This window comes from Microtus ochrogaster, unplaced genomic scaffold (genome assembly GCF_000317375.1).
Source record: "Microtus ochrogaster isolate Prairie Vole_2 unplaced genomic scaffold, MicOch1.0 UNK6, whole genome shotgun sequence".
Classification (NCBI taxonomy): Eukaryota; Metazoa; Chordata; class Mammalia; order Rodentia; family Cricetidae; genus Microtus; species Microtus ochrogaster.
This window is the reverse complement of record NW_004949104.1, coordinates 11,861,127-11,882,659: the sequence shown is the minus strand read 5'-3', so window position 1 is coordinate 11,882,659 and position 21,533 is coordinate 11,861,127. Positions and strand designations below refer to the sequence as shown.

Here is a 21,533-nt window from a genome sequence, read left to right as displayed (position 1 = left end):
GTTATAGATGGTTATCATTCACTATATGGATGCTAAGAATCAAACCCAGGTCTTCTACAAGAACAGCAAGTGCTCTTAACTACTAAGCCATGTCTCCAACCCCAAAAATTTTATCTTAATTGTCAGTTCTTCAAAGTGATGATATTTGCTTGGTTTGTTTTAATTCTAAAAATTTAACATGGATCTGTTACATGCTAAGCTACATCACTGATCTACATCCCCAATCTTCCCTTTCTTGCATTTAAATTTAAGATGTTTATAAGGGGCAGCATAAAAACAGGTTTTGAGAGGCAGGTGGATCTCTGTGAGTTCGAGACCAGCCTGGTCTACAAGAGCTAGTTCCAGGACAGGCTCCAAAACCACAGAGAAACCCTGTCTCGAAAAACCAAAATAAATAAATAAATAAATAAATAAATAAATAAATAAATAAAACAGGTTTTGTAGGCTCTGAAATTTAGGCAATTTAGGGGTTTTCTTTGATATAGGATTACCAAATGATGAATATAAGATTACAAACAGACCCACAAAGCTTCAGAGCTTTGAGACTTCACCTTTCTTACTTTCACAGTAAATTCACCTCGATCTTATCATAATGCTTTTGTTACATAAAAAATGAGGAATAGTTATTTCCATCTGTAGTGTGGTATGGCTTTCTTTTATATTTACTGCCACAACACCAGCATTTTTCCCCTTTGTTTTTTAAATAGACGTTTAAATAGACATCAAGGTAGCTTTGATGTTGTGAGTGGAGTTAGTTCAGTGAAGAAGCTCTTTCAGCAGAATCTTCACCACCTTTGCATTGCTCAGATGGAATATATTTGATCAGTGTAGTAGCTGGGAGCTTGGTATAATTTAATAATGGGGGTTGTTAATCTTGCAAGCTTTTGAGACCTGAATTTACAACTTTAACTTTGCATATATGCTTACTTTTGCATTAAAATTTGGTTCACAAGTGTTGAAAAGCTTGCAAATACAATTATCATGGCTTTCAGTCATCTCTATGAAGTCTTTAGTAATGCAAAGGTCGCCATAATGCTCATGTCTGACGTTCACCAGGGTCCAGCACCACCCCAGAATTCTTTACAGTTTGTTCCTCGCTTTCCAGGTGAGGATGCTGTGGCTTAAGAAAGAATGCCTTGTTTAAAGACCTCTGTAGCAGCCCTCTAGTGGTCTCTTCAGGGTCCTCCAGGACCAGTGCTCTCATTTAAGAAAACTTAGGCCGGGCAGCGGTGGCGCACGCCTTTAACCCCAGCACTTGGGAGGCAGAGGCAGGTGGATCTCTGTGAGTTAGAAGCCAGCCTGATCTAGAGCAAGTTCCAGGACCGCTGGAATTCACATGGTGGAACGAAAGGACTGACTCCACATGAGCACTGAGGCATTGTACTCTCGCCCAAATAAGTAGATGTGAAAGAGAGAGAACCCCTTGACTGCTGACTGCTAAGAGATAGATTTTGTGCATATATTTCTGTCTCTCTCACATACTTATTTATTTATTTATTTATTTATTTATTACATATGGTGGAACGAAAGGACTGACTCCACATGAGCACTGAGGCATTGTACTCTCGCCCAAATAAGTAGATGTGAAAGAGAGAGAACCCCTTGACTGCTGACTGCTAAGAGATAGATTTTTGTGCATATATTTCTGTCTCTCTCACATACTTATTTATTTATTCATTTATTTATTTATTTATTTTCTAAAATGTGTAGCCTAGGCTGGCCTCGAACTCGTGATCCTCCTGCCTCTGCCTTCTTCAGCAAATCCTACCGGCGTGCGCCACCACAACCGGCTCACATATTTATTTTTATTTTACTTTGAGGCAATGTCTCACTATGTAACCGTGACTGACCTCAAACTCATAGCTGCCTCTGCCTCTCAAGGGTTGGGACTAAAGGTGTGCACCACCATGCTTAACCACAGTCTCTTTTTATACCTGGGCCTGGGGCTTAAACCTAGGGCTTTATGCATGCTAGGCTAGTGTTGTGCCACTGAGCATCATTCCTGGCCCGTTCTTTGATTTGGGATGATTCTCTGGTCTGACCTAAGTTTTCTAGAAAACAAAGGAGTACTCTTTTTAAAAAGAGAATAACTATCTGAGTTGTTTCCTTTGGAGGAGAAATGTAGATTGCAAGTCCTACTAGTTCCCAGCTCTATAGCTTTGGCTGTATCAGCTAACCTTTTGTTTCTTTGTGCAGTAGGAATGACAGAGAATATTGATAGCAGATCTTCCAAAAGCAATTTTCAGAGCCTTGAGCAAAAGTACTAAAAATATTGCCTGCGGTATTCCCTGGTCCCACCTAGCAATTGGCTTCAATTACCAGTCACTTAGAGGCATTTGTAGGTAAAGCCCTTATCACACTTTGCTAATCACAACTTTCACAGTTGCATTTTGTTGTTTCCATTCCAACGCTAATGTTTGGAAATGACTGCTTTCTTTGAGGGTTAGGAAACAGACTATTTCCATACAAATGTCACATTCTTATTAGCACATCACCCATCCATCCCTTATGGGATTTTGCAACTCTGCTCATAGATATAATCAGCTTTGTATTTTCATTCAAGGATAACAAACTGGCAAGGTTGAAATCTTGTCATCAGGATTGAATTGCTCCCTGGAACTGGAAGGAGGGACCAACTGAGTTGAGCCTTGTTCAGAAATGACAATAGTCTTTGGAATCTCTATCACACGAGCTCTTTTCTTTTCCTTCCAGTACGGTGACTATGACCCCTCTGTGCATAAGCGAGGATTTTTAGCTCAAGAGGAATTGCTTCCAAAAAGGGTAAGAAATCAGTTTCTCTTTGGGAAAAAGCAAATGTAGCTGAATGAAAGCCTCTGAATGACTTGAAGGAGTGTTGGAAGTACAAAACAAGCTCATTTACATAGTTCATAATCTTGAAAAGACTATGGACTCTTGGTTAAGCATATTTACTTATTAGTGTGTGTTGTGTTGTGCATGCCTGTGAATATGCAGGTGTATGAGCCCTTTCACACATGCAGAGGCCAGAGCAGAACTTCAGGTGTCTTCCTCTATTTATTCTCTCTTTGTTATGTCATGAGACAAGGTCTCTCAGCTGGAAGCTTCCATTTAAGCTAGGCTGGCCAGGCAGTGAGCATTCCAGGTCTACCTGTCTCTACCCCTCAGTGCTGTGGTTATAGGCATGTATGTACAATCATGCCTGCCCTTTTTATGTTTTTTTAAATGTTTTTATTTGTTTTTTGAGGGTTTTTTGTTTGTTTCAAGACAGGGTTTCTTTGTGTAATAGCTTTGGCTGTCCTGGAACTTGCTCTGTAGATCAGGCTGTTCTGGAACTCACAGAATTCCTCTGCTTCTGCCTCCTGAGTGCAGGGACTAAAGGCATGTACCACCACCACCACCCAGCTTATTCCTTTAATTTTTTGTTTTTGTTTTTTGGGACAGGGTTTTTCCATGTAACAGCCCTGGCTGTCCTGGAACTCATTTTGTAGACTAGGCTGTCCTTGAACTCACTGAAATCCACCTGCCTCTGCCTTCCGAGTGCTGGAATTAATGGTGTGCACCACCACCACCCAGCTCCTTGAGAATTTTATGCAATATATTTTGATCATATTCTTTCTCCTCCTCCACCTCCTACTGTATCCCTCCACTTCCCTGTACACCCAACTTTATGTTCTTCTCTCTCTTAAACAACAACAGAAACCACTAAAAGTAGTGGATTCCAATTTGTGTTAGCCATCTACTCCTGAGTGTGCTGCCTGGGGTGTGGTCATTCTACTTGAAGAAAATTGATTTTCCTTCTCCCAAGAGCTATCAATTCCTAATATTACTGGGGATTCAAACTCAAGTCCACATGTTTGCAGAGCAAGCACTTTTACCTACTGAGCTTTCTTTCTAGCTCCTACTTTTATATTTTGAGATAGGCCCTTGTTCTGTGGTCCAGGCTGTTCTTGAACTCACTACCCTCTTGCCTCAGTCTCCCGAGTACTAGAATTACAGTGTAATATATACCACTGCACTTGATCAAGCATATGAAAACAAAAGATGCTGCTGCACATATGGTTCATGCCTGAACTCCCAGTAGTTAAGAGGCAGAGAGAGGCAAGAGAATCATAAGGTTAAGGCCAGCTTGAACTACAGAGTGAGATTCAGTCTCAAAATGAGAAAATTCAAGAGCTTGTGGAATTAATGTCGAATTGCTAGGAAGTGTGTGGCAGGTAGATTATTTTTCTGGTGTGGCAATTTCTAAAGGTGGTTGAGTGGCATTGACTTAAAGGAGCCTTGAGATTTGTGTTCTCTGTGCAGAATTGAGCTGTTTGGGATGGAGAAGATGAGGTGGAGGGGCTTTTAATCCTCTTGTTCATCTTACTCATTAGACACAGAAGCAGCCTTTGGCTGTTTCCCTTCTTATAGCCCTGCTTATCATCTGTCACTGGGTAATAAAGGCTTTCCCCAACCCTTCCCTGCCTTTACCTATCCTTTGATGGCTTCTCTGCAGTTGAAGGCCCGCGTAAGTAAGCACTGCTTTACTGTCAGAGGTGGTCCCTGAGATGAACACCCTGGCAGCCCAGGAGTGCAGTTAGGGTTGAGGAATGCTGCAGCCTGCAGGTTGCTCCTCCAGTGGAATGGTGCTTGTGTATACACCCACCTCTGTGTGTGACTCTCCCTGCATGCAGCGTTTTAAAAATAGCTTTGCTGTTTTGTAAAAATGAACCATAATTATAAAAATGGCAAACAATATCCAGACTTGCTTTGCATGTGGATTTTCTCTTGCTGTCTTTTTGGTAGGTGATAAATCTATATCAGATGACTCCGGAAATGTGGGAGGAGAGAATTACTGCTTGGTACGCGGAGCACCGGGGCAGAGCCAGGTAAAGCTGCTTCATCCTTGTTTACATTTCTTCATACCTTCCCCCTGTAAAGAACTATAAAACTAGGACATGCTTGTAGGACAGAATGCAGTCCTGAAGTATATGAAAGGAAAAGTGAGAACTGGGAGTAATGTTGGTCCTCAGTTTCATGTGCATCCTTGTTGTGCTATAAAAATGGCATATGACCATCTGGGCATGTAGCTCAGCAGTAGAGTGCTTGCCGAGAATGTGTAAGACTTTGGGTTGAAAACCAAATTTATAAATTAATTAATTAAAAGTGGTCTTGTGCTCTGCCTATCAGGATATCCAAGTCTGATACATTCACTGCCAGTTTAGTTTAACATTCTGTCTAAAGGCCCTTTTTTTTATATTCAGGCCTACATTGATGGCATTTATAATATCTGAATGCTTTTTACTTTTACTCTGCAATGTATAATTTTCTGTTGTTACATAATTGCATAAGACTTGAGGGTAGATTCTTGGAGGAGAGTTAGTGATCAAAGAACATGAACATTTTGTGTTTTTTTTAAAATATTTATTTATTTATTATGTATACAGCATTCCTTCCATGTATGCATGCAGGCCAGAAGAGGGCACCAGACCCCATTACTGATGGTTGTGAGCCACCATATGGTTGCTGGGAATTGAACTCAGGACCTTTGGAAGAGCAGGCAATGCTCTTAACCTCTGAGCCATCTCTCCAGCCCCACATTTTGTGTTTTGATAGGTGAAACTAAATTACTTTCTAAATAATTGTAATCGGCCAGGGGTGTCACATACCTTTAATCCCAGCACTCAGGAGGCAGGTGGAGCTCTGAGTTTGAGACCAGCCTGGTCTACAGAGCGAGTTCCAGGATAGCCATAACTATTAACACAGCAAAACCCTGTCTTGAAAAACATACAAACAGACAAAATAATAATATGAATAAATAAAAATTTGTGCCTTTTGGCATATGTCCATCACCAGTGTTAGTAAAATGTTACCACTACCCTAGGTTTCTTTCAATATTTTTTATTCAACCGACAATTTTACTAAATTAAAATTAAAACACAAAAATTTGTAGTTTGTTGTAAGTATTCCTTTGGTAGCTTTAGATGTTGATCATCTTTGTGTTAGCCCCCACCCTAATCCTTCAAATCAGCTTCCTACAATATTTTTTGTTTGTTGTGTGTATATGGATGTTTCCCTATATGTATGTCAGTGTACCGTGCCTGGTGTGCATGTCTGGTGCCTAAGGATGCCAGAAGGTGGCACCAGAACTGGAGTTACAGATGGCTTGGGGGCACTATGGGTGCTACGAATTAAACGTGGGTCCCCTGGAAGAGTAGACAATGCTCTTAACTACTGAGGTATCTCTTTTGTTTATACCCACAAAATGGACAGATCATAAGTATACTGTTTGATCATTTATCACAAAAAGATAAGAAATAGCCCATGACTTTCTCCCCAGAGATAACTAGTTTTCCAGTTTCTTTTCTTTTTTTTTTTTAAATGGTCAAAGTCTTACTTTGTAGCTCTTGCAGTCCTGGAACTTGCTATGTATTTCAGGCTGGCCAACACTCACAGAAGTCCACCTGCCTCTACTCAGTGTTGAAATTAAAGGCTTGTGCCATCACATCTAATTCAGTTTCCCAATTTCTAATTAGTGTTCCCATAGACTGGTGTTGCCCATTGATTTTTTTTTTTAATTTACCATTGTTATATTACGAGTCTGTAGTGCTGAGAGATCGAGTACAAGGTCTCTCATATGCTGGGCAGCTGACCATTCTATCACTGAGCTGCACCATCATCCATTGTAAACTTTAGATAAATGCACCAATTTCTATATTAAGTGGTTTTTTTCCCCAAGATCATCATGTGAGATTTGAGTACATGGCATGTAGCAATAATTTTCCCATTTTCATGGCTGTGCAGAATTCCAGTATATTAGTATAACAGATTATTTATCCATTCTACTGTTGAAGGACTCTTGAGTTGTTGGGTTGTTTCTTGGTTTTTGCTGTTATAGGTAATGTTGAATAGTTTCCCAAAGTAATTGAATCAATTTACATCAGCAGTGTGTGTGATTTCTGGTTCTTCCACCTACTTGCCAACACTTGGCGTTCTCTCAGGGTGAATTTTTAAAATCCATCTGAGAGCATTTTGAGATGAGAGAGAGAAGGACAAGGACAAGGTCATAGGGAAGCTTGAGTTGAATTACTTCAATACATTTAACTATTGGGGAGTTTTCTGCAAGTCACTGCTGCTTCAGAGCTTGCTTTAAGTTTGAGTTATAACACAAAATATTCATCCACTGTCCTGGGTTTCATGGCTCAGATAGTTCTTGCCTTAACCTTCAACAGTAACCCCTTTGTCTCTTAACCCCAAGAGACAAAGTCAGGAAAGTAGAAGCTGCCATAGTATGTAGAAAAACTTGTTCACTCCTAAAACCTCTGGGTTAAGAAAGTGCACAGAGATAAGGCAACAGCTTAAATAATTCATCTCAGGTTGAAAATAACGCACCATGGTTTTGGTTTTTCTTTTTACTATTGCAAGGGATGAAACTCAGCTGTACACGTGCTAAGTGAGTGCTGTACCACTAAGCTACGCTCCCAACCCCCACATTCTTTTTTTTTTTTTTTTTAATCACTTGAGACAGATGCCACTATTTACCAAGGGCAGAGTGTGAAATTGAAGCCAAGAGACAGTGTAATGAGTCTGTTTTCTTATTTTCACGGGGATGGGAAATTCTGCTGCTTGTGTTTAATAGACTCTGGATTGGGAAAAGCTCTGCTGGTGTCTGGTCTGTCTCCTATCTTCTGCAGGTGTCGTAAATCCATAGGATAAGCATGCTGAGAATACTTGGCTTGGCGAGTGTCTGTCCTCCACCCTTGTCATTTAGCCCAGTGACCGTGTTCTTCCATTCTTCTTACAGGGATGAAGCTGAAATGGAGTATTTGAAGATAGCGCAGGACCTGGAGATGTATGGGGTGAACTACTTTGCAATCCGGGTTTGTTGACTCCTCCCCAAGTTTCCTGGTTACCAGATAGACTGAGCCAGGGCCACATAGCCCAGTGGGTTGCTTCCTCATTCCAGGGTAGTTAGAGTCTTTTATGGTTCAGGGGTAAAGAAGAAAAGAGAAAGACAGGGATCTAGAGCCTCCTCTTTTATTTGGGGACTTCAAATTAGATCAGAGGTAATTGCCAGTGGTACATTCTGGGAATGTACCTGGTTCTCTTCAGCGAAACTTGTTGGAATGCTGACCATGTAATATTTGATAATTCTGGCCTCTTGTGAGATCCAAGGAGCACCTGGAAATAGTATCTTTTTCTGGGGCCCACGGAAAGTAAGGTTGCTCTTACAGATTCCTGGTTTGTTTGGGTGGAACTCTTATTCTCACTATGAGGCTAATTAGTTTTCTGTTCAGACCATTAATGGTCCCCAGGCCTCTGGGAACCAGTGCTTCTGCAGAGAAAGGCATTTGTGTTCTGCTCAGATGTGGCCCTAGAGTATGCATTTCTCCTGTTGTGGGATTTTTCTGGTTGCAGTGTATCTATCCATGGCTTCTTCCAACAGAGTCCATGCTGTATACCCAAGCTTTCCTTCCCTGGTGGATGAGTGGTTGTTAAGATGGCCACAGATGAGTAGATCACCTACAGTCATCTTCTGCCTCTCTGATTCCAGTTAATCTTTGCTTTCCTTTTTCAGGTTCCTACATCTTTATGTTAACTTGGAGTAAATGGAATTAAGCACATCTCCAGTATAGCTTTCTACTTAATTTGTTTTCTAAATACAGGTTTTGTGGATTTCATTGCATAAAAAACAAAACAGGGCACACTGAAATGTTCTGCTATAATAAGCAGGTACCTAAAAAGGTATTTATAGGAATGCAGAAGGTTGCAGGGGCTGGAACGATGGCTCTGTAGTTGAGAGCACATACTGCTTTTGCATCAGGACCTGAGTTCAGTTACCAGCTCCCAGTTTGGGAGGCTCACATTGCCTGAAACTTCAATTCCAGAGTGAATTTGATGCCTCTGGCCTCCAAGGGCACCTGCAGTTATGTGCACAGACATATAAATATGTAACTAAAAATAAGAAGAAGAACAAATCTTAAAAAAATAAAAAAGAATGTAGAAGGTTGTTTCTAATGTTTCATGAGTAGTAGATGAGGCACTTGCTGCCTGGCCTGATATCCTGACTTCAGTCCATGGAATCTACATGGTCAAAGCAGAGAACTGATTCCTGTACATTGTCCTAAGAGCTTCACATGTGTGCTGAGTAGCTTTATGCATAAACATGCATGCACAGACTCAACATATATAAGTAAATAAATATTAAATAATTAAAAGATTCATTCATTTCTACATAACATTCACTTCTTTGAGATTAGGCCAATTTAGTAGGTTTCTGTGGTTTTGTCAACCCTCCTAACTTCCGTTACCTACCACCACTATTAATTGTATTTAAAAAAGAAAGAAAGAAGAGAAGAAAGGAAGAAAAAACATTTTGCAGTCCTTAAAAACCTCTTAGGGCTGGGCAGTGATGGCACATGCCTTTAATCCTAGCACTTTGGAGGCAGAGGCAGGTGGATCTCCGTGAGTTTGAGGCCAGCCTATTCGACAGAGCAAGTTCCAGGACAGGCTCCAAAACTACAGAGAAACCCTGTCTCGAAAAAAACAAGAACAAAAAAACAAAACCCTCTTAGGCTAGGCAGTGATAGTGAACACCTTTAATCCCAGCATTCGGAAGGTAAAGGTAGATGGATCTCTGAGTCTGAGGCCAGCCTGGTCTACAGAGTGAGTTACAGGACAGCCAGAGCAACACAGAGAAACAACCCATCTCAAAAATAAAATAAAACAAAACAAACAAAAGCCAAAAAAACACTAATGTTCCTTATAAATTTATTTTACTTAGAAGAAAAAAATTATATATATATATATTTTTTCATTTGTTTCTTTATTCCTGGTGATGAGCAGAGGATCATATGCTAGAGTTTTCTTTTACCATGTGGGTTCTGGGGGGTCAAACTCAGGTCATCAGGTGTGGCAGTAAGCAGTTTGACTCACTAAGCTACTCAGCAGTCTCCAAACCAGCTGCTGCTTCTTCATAGGGATATTTCTACATGAATCAGATGAGCATGAACTACTTTTTGTTTGTTTTTTATGTTGAACAATAGACAAAGTTAAAGATATTTTAGTAGTTTTATGTTAGAGATCTTAAATTCTATCATTAGGAAAGATAAATGCTTAAAACATTTTATTTCAATTGATAATTATGTATTTGAACATATTAATGGGGTACTAGGTGATTAAAACAATCTCAGAGGAGTTATTATGCTACCCTCTCTAGTCTCTAGGAGTGTTATAGTCATAATGATAACAAAAGGTGGAATCCTTTCTTTTTTTATTTGAATCATCAGAAACATAAAGAAATATCTTATTTTCCAAAACGGGGTACAGATGTAAGAACACAAGTCTCACTTCTGTTAGCACATTACTTTGAAAAGCTTTGCAGACAAGAAGAACACTTTTGTGCCTGGGTGGCAGTGCCTGGTTTCAGGTGTTAGAACAAGTAGAGAGATTATCTTAGAGCGCACACCTCCCCATCCAACACCTGCTGTTAGATTGGTACTTCTCACAGCCCAAGCACCTTCTCAGTGTGCAGATCTGCTGTCCTACCCTTGAGTCTTGGCTCAGTTTCCTTATTGTCAGCAAGGAGTCAGGAGCTATAGTGTCCTTGTGTGTGCAGGGAGTTTCTTTCCACTACAAAGGCTAAAAAACACTGGCAAATTGGTCTGCCTATGAGGATGGCTCCATAGTGGGATCAGTAACATGGAGCACAGGGCACTAAGCCTCTGGTTATACTAACTGCTGCCCAGGAGTCCTCTCAGAGATACAGCATTTATATAACTAACTGGTATTTTAAACAGCTTCATTGAAGTATAATTTGTATACATTTCTTCCAACATTATCAGGCATTTGAAACATATGGGAAAATTAAGTTTTCAATGAATGCCATATATACCCACCACATAGCTACCCCCAAAATGCAGTTAACGTTTTACCATATTGGGGTATAGTATAGTAAAACTACAAGACTGCATTGTAATCTAAAATAAAACCATCTAGTTCCTAGACTGAAGTTTTTCCTTCTAGCCATCCAGCAACTTTTATGTGTGTGATGATGATCAAAGCTAGGGCTTTGTATGTGCCAGGCAAGAACATTACCACAAAGTAACAGTGGCACTATGAAGCCACCATTTCCTATAATGGGAGAAATGTTCAAACATGTGGATTTTGGCCCTCCTCTGATAATCTGGTTATTTAAGTAATATTCACAACATTTAAATTACCATTTCTTCAACCACCAAGCCAGTGACAAGAGCCTGAGTCCACAGTGACTCAAGGGACACACCAGTCACAAAAATGGTATTGTTTTGCCTCTGCTTCCCTAAATTCAGAAGCTGGAAGCCTCCTGGGTTACAAGAGAGCTGTGGTTTCTGTTGAGACTTGTTGAAACTTGTCAAATATAACAATATATGCCAAATTCTTTAGAAAGTTGACTAAAATCCCCAGCTGGAAGCTGACAACAGCTGCTCTTTATTGGCTCTGCAGAATAAAAAGGGCACAGAGTTGCTGCTTGGTGTGGATGCTCTGGGGCTTCATATCTATGACCCCGAGAACAGGCTGACCCCCAAGATCTCCTTCCCATGGAATGAAATCCGAAACATCTCCTACAGCGACAAGGAGGTAGGACATGTCTATACTGCAGGTGCCACTTGTGGTACATTTGGTCCTGCAAAAGGTCCTTTCCTGTTTCTCCTCTTTGCCAAAGCTCCCAATCCAGGCCATCTCCTTGTCAGTGAAAGTCTTTTAATTCCCAGGCTTTAGAACTTTGGTTGTTGATTTTTAAAATACTTACGGAATGGTTTTGGCATCCCTTCTTCAAAGGGCATGGCTAAAGCCCACTATTGACTAACAGGAGAGTGAGCAGCTCAACTTGTCAAGACTAAACCCCAAAGAACAGAAGAAGGAAAAAGGAACATTTCTGATAACTTGACTTTCTATTTCTTTGTATTTTAAGTGTGATCTATGTTAAGCTTCTCTATGTACTGTGTTTGCTACATATAGTGAAAAGTGCGTGAGAGAGAGAGGGAGAGAGAGACAGAGAAAGAGCATGTTGGAGGGGGGGTTCTTTGTCTTAATTTTTAACAGGGTTTCATTGTGTAGTCCTGGCTGACCTTGAATTTGCTATTTAGACCAGTAGACCAGGCCAGCCTTAAACTCTCAGAGATCTGCCTCTGTTTCCTGAATGTTGGGATTAAAGGCGTGAACCACCATGCCAGGTTGACAGTTATATATTTTGTTTTTGTCAAGAGGTCTATTAGTCAAGATTCTCTAAAGAAACAGAACAGATAGGATGAATATGTATATTAAAAGGGTATTCATTAGATTGACTTGCACAGCCCAAGTAGTCCAACAATGGCCATCTCACTGGAGAGACTGAGAATCCAGAAGTTGTTCAATCCACAAGGCTAGATGTCTCTGCAGTCTTGATGTGTGTTGAAGGCCTGGGGGATTCCTGAAGAACTTCTGGTTTTAGTCTGTGTTGTAATCCCATTGAAGTCAGCTCTAATATTGGTAAAGGAATGCTGTAGCACCAGGATATATAAACTTGCTAGCAAGAGTGAGAGCAAGCAGGCAAAAGCAAAGTTTCCTTATTCTGTGTCCTTTTATGTGGGTTACCATCAGAAAAAAAATGATCCAGATTTAGGGTGGGTCTTCCTGTTTCCTAATCTGGTTAAGAAAATCCCTCACACCTTTAATCCCAGCATTTGGGTGGCAGAGGCAGGCGGATCTCTATGAGTTTGAGACCAGCCTTGTCTACAAAGTAAGTTTTAGTGTAGATAGAACTGTTACACAGAGAAACCCTGTCTGGAAAAACCACACAAACCAAACAAAACAAAAAATAAAAGGGAAAAAAGGAAAAAAGAAAAGCCCTCACAGGAATATCTAGCAGCTTGGGTTTTAGTTGATTCCTTGATTCTAGGTGCAGTCTCAAATTGACAACCAAGATTAGCCATCAGTGGGTATTTCTCTCAGCAGTAACAGGAGCGAAGATAGCAGGCTGCCATCCATATTTAGAAGGGTGTTAAGGGATATAGTTTAAGGAATTTAGATAACATTCATTACGTTCAAATATTTTTGTGTAGCCCAAAATGACTTGAACTAACAGCAATACTCCTGCCTCAGCCTCCTAAATTCTGAGATTACAGGCATATGCCCAGAGTAGATTCACATATTTCTATATAGGATGATGGTTTTTCAAATGCAGCAGTCCTATGTTTTATGTATTCATTAGTATTTTTTTAATCTTTACTATACGGTGCTGGGGATCAAACCCAGAGCCTTGCACATGCAAGACTTTTGCTGTCCTACTGAGCATTACCCTGGCTTCCTATTCATTAATTTTAAAGGAATTATTAAACATCTGCTTTGTGCCAGAGAGCAAACAGAAATGAGGAAAGTCCAGCATTAGCCCTCCAGTCAGTAATGGCTTGACTGCTTTAGAAAATAAAATACAATGTGGGCTGCTCAGATGACTCAGTGAGTAAAGGTACTTGCTATCAAGCCGAACTACCTACTTCAATTCCTAAGACCCACATGGGGAAAAAAAAAAGAACTAACTTATACAGGATGTCTCTGACCTTCACACATCTGCCTGGGCACATACTCCACCCTTCTATAAGTAAGTAAGTAAATAAATAAAGAGTAAAGTGGGAGGAGCTGACGATGTTGTTGTGAGGGCCTCTATTACACGTGCATTAACTTCTGATCAAGTTCTCAGAAGAAATTACTGTAAAGGCAGGGATATGTTTGATATCCATGTCACCAGAAAACAGGTACATTGAGATCTTATGTCTGATGGCAAGGCCTGGGAACCAGAGTTGTTTCTGCTTATTGGGGAGTTCCAGAGACGGACCCTGAGAACACAAGACACCAGGCAGAAGCAGGCAGCCTGGCCTGTGCACGCCCACGCAGAGTAGGCCACGAGTGACAGTGATGTTTCATGTTGTCTACAGGTCTTGGAGCAAATTTCTTTCTTTTTTAGCAGCTCAAGGTAAGCAATACTAGGCCCTTGTTTCCAGTCTGTGGTTTAGATTACTCAACCATGCTTGCTGAAGCAAATTGAACTTGCCTCTCCTCTTCCTCCTCCCTTCCTCTCCCTCTAGTTCTGTCTTTCAGACAGGGTCTTTCTGCATAGCCCGGAACTTACAGTCCTCTTGTCTCAACACCTCTAAATGCTGGTGTTACGGTTAGGCATCATCACACCCAACTCAAAGTGAGCTGCCTGTTTTACATTTATCTATTTACTTATTGAAGGAAGGGGGTGTAGTATGTGCCAGGGTGAGTGTATAGAATTCAGGGAACAACTTGTTAGGCGTCGTTTCTCTCCCTTACCATGTTGGTGCCAGGGGTCACACTCTTTTTTTTTTTTTTGTCGAGTAACAGCCCTGGCTCTCCTTGAACTCACTTTGTTCACCAGGTTGGCCTTGAACTCACATAGATCCACCTGCTCCTGCCTCCTGAGTGCTGGGATTAAAGGTGTGCACTACCACTGCCTGGTCACATTCCATTCTTAAGGTTTGGTAACAATCACCTTTATTTACTTGCTGAGCCATTTGCCAGGCCAATTGCATTTCTTCATCTAAACATTCTGACAGTTGGTTTTGTAGCTGGTTGTCCTGAGAAGTGAGCATTAGGTAGTTGTTTGTTTGTTTGTTTTCAGGTTCTTAAATTGGAATCTCAATGTGACTTAAAGTAGTCAGTGTTCCACTGTGTAACTAGTCCTTTGCCTCCCACTTTTGCTAATGGTTCCTCAAATACTTGTTTTTCAGAGCTCAAGGATTAAGGTCCCCTAGTATACCCTGTGAGACAACCAACTCTAGCGTGCCCTCTCAAGGCCATCATGTTCTATCATATCAGTATCTTGCACAGCAAGCAGACTCCAAGCTACTTGGGCAAGCCTTAATGGAACTTATGGATAGCAGTCATCCTGCTAAAACAGTTAGTGATTCTTCGTATGTGGCCTGACGTGACAGAGAGCCTGTCTGTGGTTTCTGTACTTTTTGTGACTTCCCACTCACAGCTCTAGGGTTCATTAGCAAGGCTAAAAATAAGCTTATGAAATTCATAAATAATATTCTACACCAGAACAATACTATGACTAAATTAACTTGTCCAAAGTCTAAACAAAGAATTTTTTTGCCATCATTCTATGTGTGCTCATTTCTTATTGGACAATAGAAACATGTAAAGAAATATCCAACAATTTGCCTTCCTCGGCAAGTTTATTTGCTAAGCAACTCATTTTTTTGTTCCATTTTCTGTTTTATATTTAGTAGTCCTGAGAATGGAAACCACATGCAGGCAAGACTTGTATATCTGGCTCAATCATTTTTTTAAATTTTTTCCAGCTTTGCTAGGGGTGGCTGTACAAATCTTTCTTGGGAATGTGTGTGTACTTTTATAATATTTGTTAGCATATGCTAATTGTACAAAGTAATGGGTGTCAGGAAGGCATTTTCATATGTGCGTATGCATAGCATATATTTGATCTTGGGCTAGAGAGATGGCTCAGCGGTTAAAAGCATTGCCTGCTCTTCCAAAGGTCCTGGCAACCACATGGTGGCTCACAACCATCTGGAATGAGGTCTGGTGCCCTCTTCTGGCCTGCAGACATACACACAGACAGAATATTGTATACATAATAAATACATAAATATTTTAAAAATATATTTGATCTATATGCTTTTTTTTTCTTCTCAGATCACACTTTAATTGGAGTGCCCTTGGTTGAAGGAGCATGAAGCGAAGGGGGGAGGAAATGAGAGGGGCAGGAAGCGAGGGAGAGCAGGAAGCGAGAGAGAGAGAGAGAGAGAGAGAGCTCTATATGCTTTTTTTAAAAAAGCTTTATTATGTATAGTGTTCTGCCTGATGTATGTCTGTAGGCCATAAGAGGGCACCAGATTTTATTATAGATGGTTGTGAGCCACCATGTGGTTGTAGGAATTGAACTCAGGACTTCTGGAAGGGCAGCCAGTGCTCTTAAGCTCTGAGCCATCTCTCCAGCCCCTTGTTTTGTTTTTGAAGCGGGTCTATGTTGTCCTGGTTGGCCTGGAACTCTTTATATAGAACAGATTGGCTTCGAACATATGATCTTCCTCCCTGAGAGCCAGTATGACAGGTGTGTGTTATCATGTTCAGCTGAGAGTTACATTTCCAGGGGCATTCTGGGAATCTGGGAGCTTTCTGGTCTCCTCAGTGGTTCAGAGTAGCAGTTGACTTGTGTGTGTGTGTGTGTGTGTGTGTGTGTGTGTGTGTGTGTGTGTGTGTGTGTGTCTATGTCCCTGTATGTCTGTGTGTTTTAAGTTTCTCTTTCTAAGTTGTCAAAATCCTTTTGATTTCAGGAACTGTATTTTTCTCTTTTACAGCAATCTATTTTTCTTCATACTGTATTTCTTCTCTTAGCATCTTTTACCTACTGACCATGCTCAGAAACCCATAGTAACGTGCTGTATTAAGTGTCACCTATACCAAGCTTTCTTTTTTGGGTCACCAACCAGCTCCCAAATCATGACATGGAGATTTATTATTAGATATGAATGCTTGACCTAGCTTAGACTCATTTCTGGCCAGCTCTTTTAATTTAAATTAACTTGTTCTTCTACCTCCTTTGCTCCTCTTCTCTTCTCAACCTAGATTTCTCCTCCTATTTATTCTCTCTGCTTGCCAGCTTTGCCCCTCTCCTGCCTGACTATTGGCCATTCAGCTTTTTACTAGATCAATCGGATGCCTTAGGCCAGCAATATGAAACAGCAACATGTCTTTTAATAATTAAACAAATGCAGCAGAAACAAATGCACACACCTTCTCAGTTAAATACTCCACAGCATGAGCAAATGTAACACATCTTTGCCCAGTTAAAATAATATTCCACAACAGTCACCCCCTCTGAGGTTTTTCTTCTTCACCACCTATCAGCATTCCTATCCATCTAAGCCTGCTGTATCAGTGCAAATTACTAAAGAGCTAATATGGTCAGCATCCTGTTCACCATCCCCTCCTCTTCTAATTTTCAGTGCTAGATACTGAATTTATTCTTATTACTTGACTTGTCTAGAATGCCCCTCCACCCTATCTTTTAGCTATTCTGCCATATACTTCCAAGACCAACTGTAATGCCTCCCATTGTGCTAGATCTGCTCTAAACCTCTAGGATATTTGTGACATGTCCCACCAGTGAGACACTGATATATGGTGTTATCTCTTGAGTATTTGGCTGTTGTTGGACTAAGTCCTACTAGACTGCGAACTTTATGAAGGCAAAGAACTATGGCAATGTGACTGGGTGCCACTGTCCGTTCCTCAGAGCTACCCAAGATGGTTAGGGTCATGAAATTCTGCAGTCCCAATCTTGGGCCCTGTATGTCTCAGACTTACCCAAGGCTTTATTCCTGGGCACCAGGAGGCCAGGACTAGAGGCGGTGTAGTTGCTACTTTGTGGATTCCCGGTTGATGTCATATGAAACTGTACTCCTTTCTTTCAGTTTACTATTAAACCACTGGATAAGAAAATTGATGTCTTCAAATTTAACTCCTCAAAGCTTCGTGTTAATAAGCTGGTAAGTTGAGAGCCTGGTTTTCATGACAGAGAACTAACCTTTCTAAGGAATTAAATGATCTGTGTGCATGTATGTATACACATACACATGCTTCTCTGCCAGGGAGCTGGCCCTAGTTTCTCTTGCTAAGAGCTATAAAATGATATTTGATTTGGTAAATACTTTTCTCTTTGGTTTAACCTATACAATTAACCTTTTTGAGGGGAGGGGAGGTGGGAAGTGGAGATAAAATCTGGAGCTTAGTGCATGTCAGAAAGCATTCTGCTGAGGTACATCTCAGCTCTCCACTTGCCATGTTGATTTGCATTTTATAATTACTAATGAAGTTACATCTTTATACCTGTTGATCAAATCTAATTCCCTGTTCAGTTCTTGCTTTGGGTCTTTTGGCCACTTTTCTCTTGGGTTGTTTGTTTGTTTTCTTTATCAATTATTATCCTCCTTGTGAGGCTCGTTTTCCTTCTTTATGATGTTATGGCGAGTAAACATTTTCACCTTTCATGTCGACACATAAAATACTCTGTCGTAAACTAGGTGGACAATGGTGGCACACGCCTTTAGTCCCAGCATTTGAGAAGCAAAGGCAGGCGGATCTCACGCGGATCTCTGTGAGTTCGAGGTCATTCTGGTTTACAAAACGAGTTCCAGGACACCAGGACTACACAGAGAAACCCTGTCTCAAACCTCCCTCCTCCAAAAAAAAAAACCTCGATCATTTGTTCTTCTGTGTTTTCTTACTTGACGTCTTATCTTGATTTAAAAAAATACTCTGTATTTTCAAATAAAGTTACTTTTGAAACTGGAATCAGCTTTTTGGTATGAGGGAGAAAGCCAGCTTATTTCTTTCCATATAAATAACGTTTGACACAACCCAATCCTGGCTGATGGTCCCTGAACTGCCATCTGACTTGCCACATCTTGACTTAGGACACTGTGGTGATGAATGGAGCATCCTCTATTCACTGTGTATGCTCCCAGAACTGAGAACACGGCTTTTGTGTTTTATTCCATCCTTTCTTCCTCAGATTGCAGCTGTGCCATGGTGGGTTGGTAGACAGCAAAGTAAATTTTTTTTTGTTTGTTTTTTTGTTTTTTGAGACAGGGTTTCTCTGTAGCTTTTGGAGCCTGTCCTGGAACCGGCTCTTATAGACCAGTCTGGCCTCAAATTCACATAGATCCGCCTGCTTCTGCCTCTCAAGTGCTGGGATTAAAGGCATGCGCCACCAGCGCCCAGCTAAATGGCATTTTTATTTATTTATTTGGTTGGTTGGTTGGTTGGTTTAGTTTTTTGAGACAGGGTTTCTCTGTAGTTTTGAAGCCTGTCCTGGAACTAGCTCTTGTAGACCACGCTGGCCTCAAACTCATAGAAATCTGCCTACCTCTGCCTCCCGAGTGCTGCGCAAAGTAAATTTATATATTTATCATATTTCCTCCTATTTCTGTGCCATAGATTCTCCAGCTATGTATTGGGAACCACGACCTATTTATGAGGAGAAGGAAGGCTGACTCTTTAGAAGTTCAGCAGATGAAAGCCCAGGCCCGGGAGGAGAAGGCTAGGAAGCAGGTGAGTAAGACTTCAGATTTTGTTTCTTTCATTTGGTTTGTGTATTTATGTATTTGTGCACTTGATTTTGTAGGCCAAAGGTCAAACTTAGGTATTATTCCTCAGGAATATCTACTTTATCTTTTGAGGCAAAGTCTCTTAGTGGCCAGGACTTACTGATAAAGCTAAGCCAGCAAGCCCTAGGACTCTGGCTGTTTCTACATTCCTAGTATGCTACTACTATGCCTAACCTTTTTTGTGAGTGCTAGGGATCAAACCCAGGTATAGCAAGTACTTTTTTAAAACTGAGTTATCCCTCCAGTCTCAATCTTCTTTGTTTAAGGCACATTCTTACTATGTAGTCCTGGCTGGCCTGGTACACTCTGTGGAGCCAAGTCAGGCCTCAAACGCAAGACAGTTTTCTTGCCTCAGCCTCCCTAATTCTGGGATCACGGACATGCCACTATGCCCAGCTGTGCAAGCCTGACATTGTTCATATGATATCTGAAGCCTATGGAAAGATGGAAGAGAGCAGACCCCACAGATTGTTCATGTGATATCTGAGGCCTGTGGAAAGATGGAAGAGAGCAGACCCCACAGATTGTTCATGTGATATCTGAGACCTGTGGAAAGATGGAAGAGAGCAGACCCCACAGATTGTTCATGTGATATCTGAGACCTGTGGAAAGATGGAAGAGAGCAGACCCCACAGATTGTCCTCTGACATCCACACATGCACCATAGGACATGGCTACAAACTTTGTGTTCTCATTCATACACATTAATGAATAATAATCATTAGAGATCTTGTGTTGTTTTGATTTGGTTTAGTTTTTGTTTTGTTTTTTGTTTTTTTTGTGATAGGTTTTTCTGTGTAACTGCTCTGGCTGTCCTAGAACTTCCTCTGTAGGCCACACTGGCCTCAAACTCACAGAGCTGCCTGCCCCTGCCTCCTGAGTTCTGGGATTAAAGGTATGTGCCACTACCACCCGACCTAAAGACCTTGTTTTAATTGATGATATTACTTTTGGTCAGTCTCAGCCTACGAGATAAAGGATGGCTGTTGTCAGCCTGATAATAGACGTACCTGTCTTATTCCATTCCTATTGGATCTTTTTTAGCTAATGCTCAGATAATGGGTTGTCAACTATGAAACTAAGCACTTGGGCTGGCGAGATGGTTCAGTGGGTAAAGGTAATTGCCACAAAACCTGACAACCTGAGTTTGATGCCTGGCAGTCACATGGTAGAAGGGGAAAACTGACTTCTATAAGTTGTTCTATGACTGTCACGTGCACACTTACATATATGAATAAAATAGACATAATAAAAATTTTAAGGGAAATTCATACTAAGTTCCAATAGCATATCTTAAAAAAAAAACAAAAAACAAAAACAAAGATCATTAGTCATTTCTATACTTATCACAGACTTGGGACAAAGTAACCAGGCATGGTTTTGTCTCCCTGTCTGTCTAGCTGTCCTTCTTTACGTCTGTCTTCCCTGCCAAGTCAGTGCCTTTCTAATTAGATGGTGATAGAGTAGAAGACGCCATTTCAGTGCATGTTGTGGATGCTAATAAGGCTCCTGCTGCACTCCTTGCTGCAGGTCAGCTGGACACACATGGCTGGGCCTCTGCAGGAGGTGCTGGCAGCACCTATCAGCAGACTGGACTGGCTGCAATGATGTTTTCTACTCACAGCCCTTCTCTGCTCACTGAGATCCACAGCTAGTGAGAATTTCAATTGTGGTCTGGGACGAACTGTTTGATGGAGTAGCTACAGCTGCAGTTGGCTCCCCTCAGGACTTGCAAGCTCAGAGGTGTAATAATTAGTCTGTGTGGTGTTCTCTGGTTTGGGAACCCCAGAGAGGCTGGCTCCTAGCCCCAGGCTTTAGAGAGAAATACCCAGTGTGAGGCAGTGAGCTGTGAGCTTGCCCTCTGCTTTCTGGAACAGTAGACCATCAGTGTCTTCTTTTGGATGCTTTAGGGATAATGGTATAGGTTCTACTGAACAAAAAAGTGCTACTACGCTAACATGGAGTAGTGACAACTTTAAGAATCATACTCGTTGACCTTACTTTCAGCAGAGGAAAGTTTAGAAGTTAGAGGAGTATGACGGCCCCTGGGCCCTGGGAGGAAATAGTGCAAATGCTGCCTGGTGGAACATGGCAACCTTGCAGCTAAATCTTTTCATCTGTGTGACTCAGTTTTCTCATCTGTCAAGTGGAGCTGGTGCTGCCTCTTTTCAGAGGACGGATTGCATCTGAAACTCTTTATAAGGACAGGAAGTCCTTTATTATTTAGGTGAAGGTCTCATAGAAAGTACAAGGCTGGGAACTGGGGACAGCCTGGTCCTTTTTTTTTTTTTTTTCCAAAAGGAGAATAATGGAAATGGAAATTGTATTTTAGTGGAAATTGAAGAACAGATTGCCAACTGTTCACTGAGGTCAAGAGGAAAATCAAAGAACCTACTTTAT

General features: G+C 41.1%; 1 protein-coding gene across 3 annotated transcripts in view; it reads left to right on the top strand.

Moving 5' to 3' along the window:
- The window catches only part of Nf2 (neurofibromin 2), a 96,370-nt gene that overhangs the window by 47,863 nt on the left and 26,974 nt on the right, over window positions 1–21,533 (top strand). For all 3 annotated transcript variants that reach the window (XM_005366144.2, XM_005366145.2, XM_026788715.1), the window contains exons 5-10: window positions 2,713–2,781; window positions 4,765–4,847; window positions 7,763–7,838; window positions 11,443–11,577; window positions 17,439–17,513; window positions 18,964–19,077. In XM_005366144.2, coding sequence (XP_005366201.1) covers window positions 2,713–2,781; window positions 4,765–4,847; window positions 7,763–7,838; window positions 11,443–11,577; window positions 17,439–17,513; window positions 18,964–19,077 — 552 coding nt within the window. The remainder of the gene's footprint in view (window positions 1–2,712; window positions 2,782–4,764; window positions 4,848–7,762; window positions 7,839–11,442; window positions 11,578–17,438; window positions 17,514–18,963; window positions 19,078–21,533) is intronic.